The 15,981-nt window shown below is 40.7% G+C and overlaps 1 protein-coding gene across 3 annotated transcripts in view; it reads left to right on the forward strand.

Moving 5' to 3' along the window:
* Positions 1-15,981, forward strand: part of UNC13B (unc-13 homolog B) — a 211,783-nt gene that overhangs the window by 73,929 nt on the left and 121,873 nt on the right. For all 3 annotated transcript variants that reach the window (XM_068666536.1, XM_068666537.1, XM_068666538.1), the window contains 2 exons: positions 4,028-4,354; positions 6,268-6,358. In XM_068666536.1, the coding sequence (XP_068522637.1) occupies positions 4,028-4,354; positions 6,268-6,358 (418 nt within the window). The remainder of the gene's footprint in view (positions 1-4,027; positions 4,355-6,267; positions 6,359-15,981) is intronic.

Raw genomic sequence — 15,981 nt, forward strand, 5'->3', positions numbered from 1 at the left:
CACCGTGAGAGAAAATAAATCAGAAATGCTGGCAGTGAAAAATGCAGAAAATGTTGCCGAGGTAGATAAAGAGAGTGACTTAAAAAAGTCTCCTCAAACTGATGACACCACTGGAATTGGTTTGGATGCTTCTGGTCCTTACCCTCAGGCTCCCAATGTGCAGAAGCATTCTCAGGATGAGCAGACTGTTTCCTTAGGGGCAGAAGATGTTGCTCTGGGTAGCACAGGGAAGACGGACAATGAATTTCCAATTGATAACGAAGAGCCATATTCTTCAAAAGAACAAGCTTCTGAAAATCAAGATTATAGTACAGACTTAGATGCTAAAATGGATTCAATGATTATAAATGACTCAAATATTACAAATGACGTAAAAAATGAAGTAGCCTCTGAAGAAGTACGTGCACAACATGAGTTGCTGGAACATAAATTACCCAAACAAACTCCTGGTGACAGGTTACAACAGGCACAAGAGTCGCACTCTCTTCCTAAAACGCCAGAGGCATCTAGTTTGCAAAACAAACCTAAAGAATCTGAGGGTGATAAATCGGTACTGGATTCTTCAGTTGAAATGTTTTCAAGCTTCATGACAAAAATGAAACCTCCTAAAACGTTGTCTGGTTTCTTTTCTCAACCGCAAGCTCCTGCACCTCCTACTGCACAGAAGAAAAGCTCCTCCTTCTTTGGTTTCTCATCCCTCCCAAGTGGCCCAGCACCAGCGTTCACAAACGATCTCTTTGGCATCTTCAAAGGTCCAAAAGAATCTCCAAAAGAGATGCCTCCACAATCCACCCCTAAACCTCAAAGCAGCAAAATGAAAGATGTCATTGGGTCCGTTCCAGCAAAAGACTCTAGGAAGACAGAAGATAGCATTGCAACCGGAGAGCCTGAAATAGATATGTCAAGCTCTCTGAAGCAGGACATATTGCCTGTCTCAGTAGAAGAGAACTTCACAAAAGAATCTCCCATGAAGACAGAAAATGAAGAAAACAGGAGCTTGGAAACATGTAAAGAGGAACCTCAGAGGATCACTCCAGAAGCAGTGGTCTCTGGTGAAAGTCAAGTCCCGGAGGCTCTGCAGCTGGTTAGTGATGCACAGCCCTCTGAGATGATAGATGCTGAACCATGCCAGTCTGATCTCAGTAGTGTAGTCAGTACAGAGCAGCCTGAGGCCACTGACCAGAATGAGGTAAGTCCATGCCAAGTAGACGTGTCTTCACATGTAACAGAGGAACAGGATGCTTCTACAGACAAAGCAGTTGTTGACTTCCTTCAGACTGGCTCTAGTGGTGGGCTTGAACTGGAAATTGAAGCCCCGGTTGATGGGACAGACACAGACCTTTCCCAATCAAATAAGAGTGCTGCAGTTGAATCAGAGCCTGCTGTTCCAGGGGATCAGGCTAATGCTGGCATTGACCAGCCAGGCACGATCAGTAGTGATGGCAGAGAACCCACAGCTCCAGTTGATGAGCCCAGTGTTCAACACCTTCAGCTGGATGAACAAGAAAAAACTGAGGTAGAGCTGCAAACTGCTGGACAAGAAAAGAATTTGTCAGTTAATGAGATACCTGAGGAAGGAAGTTCTTCTGAATGTGAGTTGAAGAAACAGGGTAAGCCTAGTAATGTTCCTACAGATGCAAACAGCAGTAAGTCAGTCTTTGAAATACCAAGCATGCCCAGTTTGCCAAAATTCAGCTTTATGTCATCTGCTGATACTGGAAAGCCATTTGGGTCTTTCTTCTCTCAGCAGCCGCCTTCTGTTAATAAAGCAGGGGCAGAGCAGGGCCTCATGTCCAGCTTTAAGAAACTTTCTTCGACTCTCTTTGAAGGAGGCAGTGAAGAAAAGGTGAGTAAGCCAGAGAGTGCCCAAGGAGCAGTGTTTGGGAAAAAGCTAGATTTCTCCTTTCCCTGGCAAAAAGATAACAAGGAGACCTCTGCCAAAAGGGAACCACATGTACCACCACAGGCTTTGTCAAAACCAGATGACAAGGTGTTAAGAACAGTCAGTTCAGATGAAAACTCAAAATCTGCAGTCTCAGATCAACTGACTGATGCAAATATAGAAGTAAACTCGTCTTCAAAGCAGCCTGACATTGTAGACAATGAACTTTCTGAAGAACCATCTGGTGCAAGCACTGTTGATGATGCATCCAACAAAGAGCTGGGAGAGAAGTTTGATAAAGAGCCCGAAGATCAGCAGAACGTGATTTCCAGCGAATTACAGAAAGATCAGGCAGATGAGTATGCACCAGAGCAGCCTGAACTGAAAGAAACTGAGCTTGGTTCACCTCCTAATGGAGCTGTGCTTCATCCTAGCACGCAGCCTGCAGATCTGAATAGCGTGGAACAACTGAAAGAGAAAAGGCTAGTTATAAATGAGGCATAATAAATGGTTTCAGCTGATTGACCATTTATAATGCAATACTGCAGCAGTAGATGTTAGCCTTGGTGTCTGATGTTAGTAGCCCAGTCCCATCTGTATTTAAGTGTTTTTAGTATCACTGATAGCCGTCACAGAGGATGTGGTAAACCGCTATCACTAGTAATGCACAAACCCTTATACTGTTTTCTCCACTTTCTCCACTCTTTTTTCTGTAAGTGTTGATTGGATTTCCCATGTTCTTGCACTGTGTCCCACTGAATGAAATGCTTTTAGTGCTAATTTCATTAGCCTGTCAGAAATTTAGTTCTTTGTGTGTTAATTCTGCTGCATACAATTCACTTTGCTTTCTTGTTTAGTGATAATTATGTTGTGTTTGCTAAGAAAAATCAACACTAGATAAGGTATTGAAAGGAATGACCTTGTTATTTTCAAACCGCAAAGTAAAAACTTAATTTTAGAGAAAAACTTAACTTACTGCTAACATATTATAGAACTAAATAGATTCATTTCACATTATTGATGCTTCTAAAACATTTTCAGAGATATCAGTGAAGGTATTCTAATGTTTGCTCTTCCTAAAATCTCTGCAAAAGTTATTTCATGCAGTTAGGGAAGCTAATAAAGGGAAGTATCAGTATTTCACGAAGCTGTGTTCAGATCTGTGTATGTGTCAAGTTGAAATTGCCATCAAAATTTGAACTGCAGACTTGTATCACCCACAGATGTGCATTTAGTAAGTGGAAGTGGTTCTGTCTCAGATCTAACAATTGCTGAACTGCACTACTCAAACTTCCCATCTGGCTTCCAATTCTCCTTACTGTACAAGTGAGAGGAACATCAGTTCCTCTTAATTCCTGCTTAAGCAGTTCCTGCTTAATTCTTGGATAGAAATATTTAGTGTGGCTGAGCCATAGTTTTCCTGACTGCATGAGAAATTTAGAAATTTCCATCAACTGTAACTTGTGTGAGGATTCTGGGCATTCAGTTCTGGAAGTGGTGTCTTGACTCATAGAGATCATGCCCCTTTGGTGGTGGTGTGCTTTGTTTTGTTTTGTTTTTCATAAATGAAATTGTTGAGAGAACTTTTTTAATGTGAGATACGCAGCATCCTTTTGAGAACAACTGCTCTCCCTGTTGTTGTAAAAGGTTTTTAAGTTTGATGGTTTTAACCTTAATCTTGACTTCAGTGTATTTTATTATAATTATATAAATATAAACAAAGGTAACTTCTTATTAACAACCTAAATGGTCATGGTAAAGCTGCAGTGAAACTGTAGAAGTCAAACACTTCCACTCTGAATTCCCACGTTTCCATTTTTATTCCTCTCTGGCTATTAGAATATCTTCACTGGCAGTGTCTAGCTGATGTAGGGTGGGGAAGTGAACAATTGGTGCCAGGCAGATGTTTGTAACTCCGTATCATACATAATCTATGTGGTGGTAGGCTGTGTATTTCTATTGCCTACCCAAGTTTTGAAGTTCAGAAGCCTAGACCTAGTTCAGGGGGCATCATTGCCAGGTATGACTTCATAACATATCTTTTTAGTGTATTTAGTATCCCATGCAGGTTTTTAGATGTGTAAATTGCTTTTCATTTTTTCAAAGTTATTGCTTTATCTGACGGACTTTGTTATTCTCTCATAGTCCTGCTGGCAGTAGTAGATATGGCTCCTCTTGTAATGTCAGCCAGGGGAGCTCTCACCTGAGTGAGCTGGACCATTCCCATGAAAGTGCCCATGGCTCTGAGCAAGATGACGATCACCAGGAAAGAGAGTCAAATCATTCCTACCGCAGTTCGGGCAGCTACCAGAAAGATGGCCAGACATGGCTCAGGGAGCAGGAGGAGCCTCGCGGCAAAGGAGGGGAGGAGAAGGTCTGTGAGACAGAGGAGAAGCATAAAGATCATTCTGCAGCTAAGTTACCTCTGGAACTTGACAAGCCCAAGGATGTTGATGCAAGAACCCAATTGAGGTAGGTGAAGTGCTCTATTCCTGAGATCTTTTCATCTGATTCAAACAGGATTTGTCCCTGTTGTTTCCTGGTGCAAATTATATACATTGTTCTTAAAGTGGTCTTTTACAGCTAGTTTGGTGTTGCTTCTCTGTGAAACATTTTTGTGTGTAAAACCAGTTATTTATGAGACATTGACTAAACTTAAACTATGTTTTCTATGAACCTGTTAATCCCTTGAAACTTAACTGCTGTATTTTCTTGGACAGTTTGTTTGATAAATGTAGTTTAGCCCAAAGATAGCTGCTTTTATTGCTCATGTGTGATCAGGCTTATGCATGAGCAACCATCTAGTGACTGTTAGAGCTGCATTCGTTCTCTTCCTGTGTAGTAAGCTACCACAGCTAGAGTTACTGTTTATGTAGTTGCAGGTTGTAGACTTACCTTGTGAATTGACGTGTTGCTCTAATTCATGATGGCAGCTTTTCTTGTCCTTGCACTTGGACTTTACAAGCTGTTGAAAGTATTGAAGACAGCCCTCAGAAGCATTTCAGCTAAGTTTAAGGAGTAACGCTCTGGATTTCATACAGGTTTTACAGGAATTTCAAATTCCACCACTTAGGTTTGAGAGTATCTGTCTTTTCTTAAAGTAGTTAAATCATTGAAGCCCTTAGTGTGGAGATGGCTATATTTTCATTAGCATGGAGGATTATTTTCATCTGGTTAAGATGGATGGATCAGTTAGATTCACGGAAAGATGTCTGCCTAGTCTTTGGGGATTTCAGTATGGAGTGTACAGATACACTGGTGTCATTGTGCTTATGTGAAAGAATTAACCACAGCAGTTCATGTGTAGGCAACTCTTACACTAAAGATATAAAAAAGGAAAACAAGACTAGCAAGAGTGTTAATCTGTTCTTAAACTCTGACTCACTTTCCTCTTCTCATTACAGAGTCTTGTCCCAGAATGGCTGGCCTATATTTGCTTACACGGAGGGTTATTCACGTAGTCTATTCCAAGCTAAATTAGGCATCTAGTTTTGATATTACTGCATCACTAGCTCCCGTTCTTTCCACCGTGGTAACACTTTCCTGTCTCCATAGAATACACAGGAAACTTAGCTCAGAATCTCTGAATCTTGATCTCTGGATTTGCACCTGAGCTAGATGTGCAGCATGGATGCTTGTTGCTATCAGCTATTGCAAAAACTGTGCCTGGTGCATCTCAGGATGATTGACACCTCAACAGCATACAAAGGAAGGGATACAATCAAGGGCCCAATGTATCACGAGGATGGAGTATGAAATGTGTTGTGTGGCACAGAGGTGAAGCTTTGCTGCTAGGTACCTGTGCCCTCTTGAAAAGCTGTGGGAAAAAGCAGAGTGAGAAAGGCACAGTGATTAGGAAAAACACACCTGAGCCCTGTTGCCAGCCTTTCCACTGAAAAGAAGCTGTAAATTCTTAGCAGTAGGAGTGAGAAGAGGCAGTGTTAAAAAGGGACCTGCAACAGGCATGAGGATGGAAAATCTCTTTGTATGCAGTTATGATACCACTGTGCTGAAGTGGCTTGATTAGGAATCTTGGACAGTGTTCTTGATGATCCGACTGATGACTTCTTTCTCCTGGAGCTATTTTTAATAAAGAAAATATTTTAAACTAAGCTTTTATCTATGTGGATTTTCCACCAAAAGACTAGGATTGTACCCTAGCTTACATTTTTCAGCACATCAGTTTCCAAGATAGTTCTTGCACATGAGAAAATCTCTGCTTTAGTTTCTCACTTAACATAACACGTGCAGGGCTATGTTTGCGAGGAGTTTGTTGGTTACTGCAGCTTCCAGAGCTGAAGCTGTGATTGCAGAATGTAATGCTGAATCTTTATGTTATATATGTGTATTTGACATATAGTGATTTTCTGTTTCTTTTTCTTAAGCTACCAGGGTGACAACGAACCACCACCATTTTCTCCAGCAAGAGCCCATTGGATTCGAGCCATTAGCAAAGTTCGGCTGCAGCTTCAAGAGGTAGGATGGAGAAATGCTTCCCTCCTTCTCTGTGTTTCCTGGATTTTAGATCTGTGGCTGAAGGTTTAATTTCTTTTTCCTGTTACAGTTCTGATGTGTTGCAGACAAAAAAAAAACAATCTAAAATGCTGTATAGGACTGCAGCTTGTTCTGATGGCCTTAGAGCTATCTAATTCTACATTTTGGACACTATTTTTTGGAACTAGAGATAAATTATGAGAAAAGATGCAGAAGCAGGGAACTTAGCTAAAAATTTGTATACGGTAATCAAAAAAAGGTTTGGAACTAGATGGTTTGTGTTGAACTGTTAAAAATGAAGACTTTTTCTCAAGGCAACTTGGGGATAGCTTGTTAGCTTAGTAGGAGTTATCTGTATTATTTGTCGTGTGAAAATGTTCCTTGGGAAGTTTTACATCAAATATTTTTATATATACTAATTGAAAGTGGGTGTATAATAAGTCTCTTGGTATTTCCAGCTCATGAAAGTAAGATTTAAAAATAAATAATCTTGATTTGGGAAGTCAAAAGGAAAAGGTTGCGACATTTTCTTCAACAGTATAAACAGTGTTGTTTTTAGAAAACAGCAATTAATCCCCCCAAAGTTTGTTTTTTTATTACAAATCTTTTGCTTTTATGTGTCTGTAGGCCCACAGAAAGAAACCATATGGTGTGTTCATGTTCTATAGATGATAAAATATTGCCTATTACCAATATAAGTACAAAGTGCAGAGCTAATATAATACTACTTTCTTATATAACTTTTTTTTTTTTTTTTTTTTTTTTAAGAAAGAATTTTACAGTATCTATTGATCAGTGGCAGAACTTTTCTTTCTCTGCTGGATCTGCTGCAAATATTTGTGAAGACAAGGTTTTTGTCTGAAAGGCATCCGAAGTGCCATAGCAGAAATGTTTTTTTCCCTTGGCTTATCTGGATTGTAAATTATTTCCATGCTAACAACTACTGTGTTACTTCACTTTTGAGCAGAATTAATTTAGGTCAAAACTATCAGTGTGACACTGAAATGGAAGACTACCATTAGCATCCAAGAAGATAGGGAACTTCCATTTTTGTTTTGTAGCATGCACAAGGAAAAGAGTTTAGTTCTATACCTATGGAGAAGAAGATGTGCACAAGCATACTAGAAAGGACAAGACGTTCACTGATGCCTGTGCCTAGATAACGTTTTGTCTGAGAGAGTACAAGGACCATGAGGTGATCCGGTGTTAATTAAAACTTCAGATTAATGTATTCTGATTCAGTATTTCTGCTGAATTGTTTTGAAATGACTGTTAACAGAAACACCGCTTTAGTGTTTCTAAACTGGTGGTTTTGTGACAGCAAAATGTCACAATTCACTTTGACTTAACCACTGCTAACTTTTGATCCAAACTTTCCTTAAAACAAAAATCTTAAGTGGTGGAGTATTCCAGCAGGCTGTTCAGGCTTTAGCTGTCTTTATTGTGCTTTTCCTAACCTTTGCTGTAGATCTCTCTTGCTCCATAGAAATCCATTTCTCTTGAGTAGGACAAGTGGTAAAGTGCAGAACTGATTCCCTTCCTCTCTCTGTTGCTAAGAGAGAACCAAGCCCCACTCACTCTTCTCGTATTTGCCAAGGTACCCTTTTAGCCTTTTCTTTGTCAGTTTTTATAGTCACTCTTTAATCAGCCCTTATCTTTTTTCATTCTTTTCTTCTTTCTGAAGTAGTGTCCAAAGTTGAATGTGGAAATCCAGCTGAGAGAGTGCACACGTGCACTACAGAGCACGGAAGACTTTGTTCTCCGAGGCTGTGATCCTGATACCCCAAGATATCAGGTGTCTTGCTGTGGTGGTGCCTTTTTGTCTCAGGCTGACGCTGCTGATCCATGGTTATCCATTCTTTCCAGAGCTGAGGTCCCTTCTGATGAAGGGCTTTATCAGTTGTTCCCTAGCCGATATTTGCATTGGATTAGATCTGTATATGGATTTGCACTTGTTCTCACAGAATTGTTTTTTTTACTCATTAAGCACATTTCTGTCTGTCTCTTTGTAATCTGTTATGCCTACAAATCTTTCAAGTCATATGTGAGAAGTTATGTAGTACTGAAGCTGCCAGGCTGTGCGCTACCAGAACTGCTGGAGGGTCCCTACTTGATGCATTCTTTGAGTTCGTCTACCCTGAATATAATTTTTCCAGTGTGTTTCAGGCTATTTTAGCAGTTTCATTAAGACTTCAGGGTATGAAACTTTCTCTTCTCTTCTCATACCCCTAAGACTAATTTACCTTGTTATAGAAGGAAGTTAAATGCATTTGACACAGTTCTACTTTTGATGAAACTATGCTCCCTGTTATTTCTCTCCTTTTTATGTTATAGATGATTTGCAAATAATTTGCCTATTTGTTCCAATCTTTAATTCCCAGGAGGAAAAAAAAAAAGTTATGTAATTATAATTTCTTAATAATTATGTAGGTCCCCCTATTCCTATTTCTTAAGCATAAATGCTTCGTGTGCCCTTTCCCCATCTTTAGGTGCACTGCCTGTTTTTCAAGTTCGCAGTGCTTTGTGGATTGGCAGCGTTGGTGTTACACCCTAGTATCTGAGGATGAAGATTTATCAGGGCCAGCTGACTCAGAAATAATTACATGCATTTGTTTTCCTTTACAACATTATCTTTCCTAACTTGCTAAGCTAACTAAACTTATTTTAAAAACACAAACAAAAACCCAACAACATTTAATTTTGCTAGCTACCTGACTGCAGTTGTCCCTGTCAGCGAAAACCAGAAGCAATTAAGGCATCAAATGTTCCAGGCATCTTAATGCCACCTGATGATAGCTCTCCTTTCCTATGAATAGTAGGCATTGTTTTTTTGGTCATACTGTGTGTTCACTGCTAGATTTTTAATTTTGTGCTTTGGCCTTCAGATTTCTTCCCTCCATGTTCATGCTCATCCTTACAAACCCTATCAGGAAGATATCTGTACTTTAAGGTCCAAGCCCTCTGAAGAGCTTGCAATGGGTTGGAACTGGTTTCTCAATGCACATCCTTTTCTGCTTCTTCACTTGAGACAGCTGGTGATTTATGCCTGTTAATGCTGTTTTGTTAACTGCTAAACAGCTTCCTGATCTCGTTGCCCTTCAAGCCTGTTTCTCATGATCTCTACCGATTTTCTGATTTATTTTTTTTTATTTTTTAGTTTCTGGTTTTGAAACTAGATAGTGGTTATCTAGTGCGCCTCACTCATTTCTTTCCAAGGCATCAGGAAAGCTGTCACAGTTTTCTCAGATACATTTGCATCCCCAACTCATTTCTATGTCGTTTCTCTCAAACCTAGAAGAGCTCTGCTAGTTGCTTTATGCATGTTCTGCATCATCAGCTTATTTCTATGTCTTGTTTGAAAGTCAGTGTTACCAATACAGTCTATCCAGATGGGTATCGGGATTTTAAAACTCCCTGTGATAGTAGTCTAATGTCTCAGGTGATTCTGTTGGTAGTTAGGAAGGGTCTTGCCTCATTTATCTGAGTACCATATTAACGTTTTTCCATCTTCTGTCATTACCTAGAAGCTTTCAAGAGGACTATCTTCCTCTTTTGTTCCAGCCCTTACAGCTGCTGCTTAAGTCCTTCATGTTCAAAGCGGTGCCTCCAGCTCTTTTCCGTGTTTCCTTTCCTCAGTCCGTGATATTATTTCATATTAGTACTTGTGGAGCTCCAGTTCGCTGATCCGAACTATTGGATTCCTCTAGCATAGGCTACTGAAACGGTTCTTAATGCTCTTAATTGTTAATTATCTGGCTGAAATTTGAAAAAAAGACACCCAATAAGTTTCCATATGTGATGCGATTATAAATCTCCTGAGCAATTGAGCCTCCTACCTGAGAAGAGATTAATATTCATGTGAATAATATGCATACATCCCACAGCACCATGAGTCAGAGAAATGTAGTATTTTAATTAAGACTTGACAGTTACAAAATGGCTCAGAAATTTGTAACTATGCTTGTTAAAAAAGCTTTGTGGTAGCATGCATAGTTTCTTTTTCTTATTTTCTGCTGCTCTTTCTGTGTTTGTGAAGAGGAAAATTAATTATGCCAAAATCAACCTAGGACATTCAGCCCTGAGAGGAATGACTCAATAATTCTCACCTTCACACTTAGAACTTTGTCTACAAAGAGGGATTAATTGATAGCTTGTCTGCTGCAGTCCTTCTGTGGGAGCTTTTTTTCCAGAAGAACAACAAACACATGGCTATTGCATTTTCGATTTGCAGCCCTCCTTAACTGAAATAGCCCTCAGCTAGGGATGTGGCTGGGTGACTTTTAAACAAATTTGACTGAGTTTTGTATAATACTGAAGAATTGGCTCACTGGAGAAGAGGAAAAATTCAGAGAAATTATCATATTGCATCTCAAGAAAATCTTTCAGCATTTAAAGGTATTACAAGAGTGTGTGGGGCCTGGAATTTTATGCACTTAAACAGATTCTATGTATTGGGGGAAAGAGTCTTCTGCAACACTTTTCTCTTTTATGTCAGAAAGTTAAATACATCGGTATACTTGCTTTTTTTTTTTTTGTTTCAAAACCAATGTCATTGTAGCAGTGTTCACTCTTTGGCTTTTCTTTTTACAGATGCCATTTTGTACCAATTATTTTGATTTTAATCTCAGATGTTGCCTGTTAAACGTCAATAGCCTGTTCTTGTTGATGGCTGTGTAACCAGATCACATACCGAGGTGGCAGATGTAGTTCATGACATCGTTCTGGAATACGATAAGCACCCAGAGCAGGGGATTACTGGTCTCACTTCTAAAAGCCCTGGTCCAGGGAGGATGTCATATCAGTGGTTTTGAAGTGTGAAGCCCTATTTTTATTTTGACAAAGAAAGGTTTTATTGCAAACTGTTCTCCTCTTATGTGAGGTGCCCTGAAGAGTCTGTTCTGGATTTCACTGCCTACATCTGAATGCGGGCCCTCCAGGCAGTACAACTGGTACTGCACAGTGGCTCATGGAGGGTGTACCTGCTTTGAGACAGTCACCAAGACACCAGAAACCCTTTGTGCCTCTCAGGAGCAGTGCAGTCCATGCAGTAGTTTGCTTTCGACATTTCACATCCCTTAAGCTTTGTTGCCAAGGTGTCTTTTTATCAGTCCCGTGAAGATGAGTAAGCTCAGCATTTTGAAAGCCTCCCACACAGTGACAAAGAAGCAAACTGAAGCACTATGTACTCTTTCAGAAAGTTACCAGAAACTTCTCTTTATGCAGAGAAACGACATCTCCACTTAGACGTCTTCCTTTTTTTTACCTGTGGTATTTATAAAGGTTATCTTTAGCTTTCAGCTGTATCAACGTTGATGATCAAATGTCTCTGGGATCAGGGCTGGTGGGGGTCTGGAGAGCACCCTCGTGCTTAGGAGGTCTCTGTTCCTGCTCCAGAGAGGAGCTGGTAAGGCATGAGTGCAAGGGTTGCTGCCAGCTGTAGTGCAGGCTGATGTTGGGTGGCAGTGCTTGCAGTAGCAAATGCTTTCTGCATACCTTATCTATAAAATGCGTATGTGGCTTTCACACTTCTTAGGGAAAGTGCAACCAGAATTATTTATAAAGCATTTAAATACAAAAGGAGTGGAGACCTGCTATCATCTTTCCTTGTTGTGTCTTCTTATGGGTGGCTTCTGACTTCACGAATTGGCAGGTCTTGTGGGATTCCCCAGAGCCTCTCACTGGCTTTTCCAAGGCAGCTTTTAGTGTGAGGAGATGCCCTGGTACTTGAACAACCTGTGTCTGCTGTCTCTTGGCTGCATCTCTTTGAGGGAAGGTTTGGCTGATGTGTTCTGCTCGGAGGAGGGAAGCATTCTTTCATCTCCAAACATCTCAAATAAGATACCTGCATATCTACATCTATTTGGGCTAAAATGTTTATCATTACCAAGATTCTCTGAGACCTACTAGCATTTTTCCATGCTTCACATCAAATGTTATGGTATAGCAATTGTCATTATTTGTGTGCACACACAAGGAAATAGTCTTGTACCATCATTTATGCAGCTGTTGTGATTTTCAGCAGATTTTCAATAACCTTATCTCCAGTGGGAAAAATCAGAAGGCTTTCCCCTTTTTACAGTACCTACGCTAAAGTTAAGAGGAATGCATCTCTTGTGCAGCAGCATGCAAGTCAGAAATGCTTTTCATGATGACCAGAGCAGCTAGAAGCCTATTTGATTGCTAACCAGATTTTCTGTGATTTTCTGTAAGCATATTGGTGCAGTAATGCTCCAATTCCATTAATTTCTGCTAAAAACCAATTTCAGTGTTGAAGGTCTGCATTCCCTGAAACACTGGATATCTGTCCCCTTCGGTGAAAACCAAGTTCCCACTTGCTGGCTAGAGGGTAAAAAAAAAAAAAACACAAACTTGGGAATCTTTCTTAAAGCTGTAGCAGATGTTTGAAGAGAGGATAGGAGTGCATACTTACCTGTCCTGGCACACTATTTTACTTTTTCCATTGCAAGCCTCCTGGCTTATGAGACCTGGGGATACTCTTCATGAGAAGGTAAAAATACAAAGCCAAAAAATCCTGACGTGTTGTTTCTTTTCCTAATTTGTAGTACTATTCAGGACTGTAGCTTCACTTTTCTACTTTTATATTGTAAACTCTGCACATCTACAGCTCAAAATAATTATGAAGTCTTTAAATGAGAATTGAAGTGCATTTTACTTCTTTTCCAATGTCTATTCCATTGATTTCCTTAACAAGAAAGGGAAGGCTGTCTGTGCAGCATCTAGGATATAGATTACAAGCACAGGATGTTCCCCAGCCAGGCACATCTCGCTTTGTTCCATCACTACGTGTTAAGCTCGAGTAACCAGGTGTGGCTGAACTGTATGGTCCTGTTCTGTGACTTGTAAGGTCACACTGACACATGCAAGTACTCGGATGTACATGAATAGTTTGCTGGGAGATCTCATTTTTTGATTTGAAATACTTCATGAGTGACTGACTTCTGGAGTGAAGCTGGATGGAAGTGGCTGGGTTTTTTGCATAGGGTAGTTCTGTGTATTTTTGTTTGTTTGTTTGTTTCATTTTTAGGAGCTAGGTTTTTTGGTTCTGTCTTTTTGAGATTGACTGGGATGTGACCTGGGAAGGGAAACCCCTCTGCAGAGGAGCCATCAGCTTAAATTAGAATATATCTGGAATAAGGGAATGTGGGGAACAACTGGCTCCTGGCCTAAACTGGCCAGTACAGAGACTTTAACCTAGATTTTCCCCATGATACAAAGTGCACTGACTGCTAAGCTGCAGCTCTTATCTAGGTAATGCCTCTTTCATCCTCTCCCTTCCCTGTTTAGATATTTCAGACCTGAGATACGCTCTCTTAGACATTCATCATGATCTTGTGAAACAGGGCTGGATTCTGACGAGCTGATGTTTTCTGGAGGAAAAGATTCCTTATTCACCTTCCTCCCTTCCACTGGAATTGTGCTGCTGCTGATCAGAGAGTGAGATGTGGGTGGCAGTGGTGAGGTGGCAGTGTGGGTAAATGACCTTACGTCTCACACTGCTCCTAGGTTCCCAATTAACAGTGTGCACAGAAATGCTGCCTTTTCGTCTTTATCATTTCTCTCAACCTGGTCACAGCAATTTCTGTGTTTGTCTGCAGAAGTGGCTTGTGTGTTGTAGACTGAAGAAACTATCCAATGTGCACAAAGCACCTCAGAACTGGGATGAACTATGGTAAATGTTTTTCCCCTCCCTGCTGCTGTCCATGTTTGTATCAATACTTCTTCAAATACCTTTTCCATATACTTTCCCAGGACTTGCTGCAGCAGTTGTCTGAAGCTTTGAGGAATAATTGGAACCCAAATCTGTTTGGAGAGCAGACCAAGTCCTCTTAACAGTATACTATCATCAATAGAAGAGTACTAAAAGTGTTGGAACTGAGGCAGCCATTGCCATCTTATGCAAAATCCCCCTCTTTGTGCTTTGATTTGGGCACGTAATGGCAGAAGGAATTGCAGCAGCGTGCTTTGTTGATGAGGGTTTGTATCTGCTGTGGAGTGTGGCATGGAAACCTACCGTGTCCTGACCACCTCCACGTGCACTTGCACGTGGTGCTAAGTGGAAATTGAGATGGATCTAGCATTGGAGTAAGTCAGTTCCTCCTGCTCAGAATAGGGGTGCAATGGGAGAGGTGGGTGGGGAGACTCCTACCTGCCACATACGCAGCTCTTAAAAATAGCATTGGCTGTTGGGAGAGCCAGACTTCACACTCTTATTTTTAAGGCTCTGCGTGGGCGGAGGGGATATTTCCCAGTGTTGCGTATTACTGAGACAATCTGTACAAGAAATGCTGCTCTGGAGAAATAGCAGTGTGCTTTGGCTTACAAAGCACAGGACTTTGGGGAGGGGATGAGCTGAACAGCACTGGCTGAGCACATCTTAAGTGAAACATTATTAGTGCAATATTAGCAAATGTTTTGAATAGTATCATAACTCCATAGAAAAAGGAAGTAGAACAGAAGATGGGTTTAGTACATGACCATTTCGTTCTAGTTTTCCTTTCACTTCTGTCTTGTTTTCCAACCTGTGTGGTTATACAACTTGTTTAGATGCAGAGCAGGGTTGCTCTGCATGCGTCTGAGCTGATCTTTGGAGTTGTGTAAGGGCTGTTGTGATTGGCATTGTCTAGTGCTCTGCATCTGGATTTAAGTAAATGACTGCTTTTCTTTTTCCTTTGTATTGTAAAAAAAAATGGCATCTGGAGGTCAGAATGCTGTGTGTAATTCTTAGTGCTATGCCTGAAGGCAGCAGGATTCCAGTTCTGGTGTTAAGTAGTACATAAAATGGAGTATCTTTAAAAAAAAATATGTTTTTTGCACATTTTAATGTCAATGATTTACTGAATTCAGGCTGCCTGAAGGTCTTGTGATACAGCAAATAATTGCAGTCCATTGGAAAGTAGTTTTCCAGATGATACGAGAACTTTCTCTGCATCCAGGACTCTTAGCATACTAACAGGCTTTTTAGGCTGTGTCACGGCCACCAGCAAAGTGTCTGCTGTTTGCTTATTGTTCAGAGTCTGAACAAATTATGACTTTGTGGAGTGGGACTTTGACATCCCTGGCAGTGCTCAAGGCTAGGCTGGATGGGTTTTGGGCAACCTGGTCTGGTGGGAGGTGTCGCTGCCCATGCCAGGGGGTTGGAATTAGGTGGTCTTTCTGGTCCCTTACAACCCAAACCATTCTGTGGTTCTATTTCCATCCTATTTCTAAGATGATGCCACAGAGGAAACCAGCAAATGATTTGGATAAGCTGTGGGAGAGGGGACACTGGGGCAGTCCTCGGAGGGGAGATGCTGAGGATGTGAGCTGAGGCCAGGCAAGTACAGCTCAGTTAGCTGAGCAGACTGGAAGCTTAGAGCAGATGTTGCCGCCATGTACTAATAGAGCAGGGGAGTAAATATTGGCAAGTTTTGCAGCTATTTAAGCTAAAGGTTAATGTTGGTGCAAGAACAGAAGGGTATAAGCTGGTTATGAACAAACCCAGGCTAGAAATCAGAAAGTGATATTTCTAATTGTTAGTGAACAGCTTCCAAATGGGTTTCTTTGCCCTTTCTGTTTCTAATTAATCTAAAAATGGGTCTGTTTAT

Source organism: Anas acuta, chromosome Z (genome assembly GCF_963932015.1).
Source record: "Anas acuta chromosome Z, bAnaAcu1.1, whole genome shotgun sequence".
Lineage (NCBI taxonomy): Eukaryota > Metazoa > Chordata > Aves > Anseriformes > Anatidae > Anas > Anas acuta.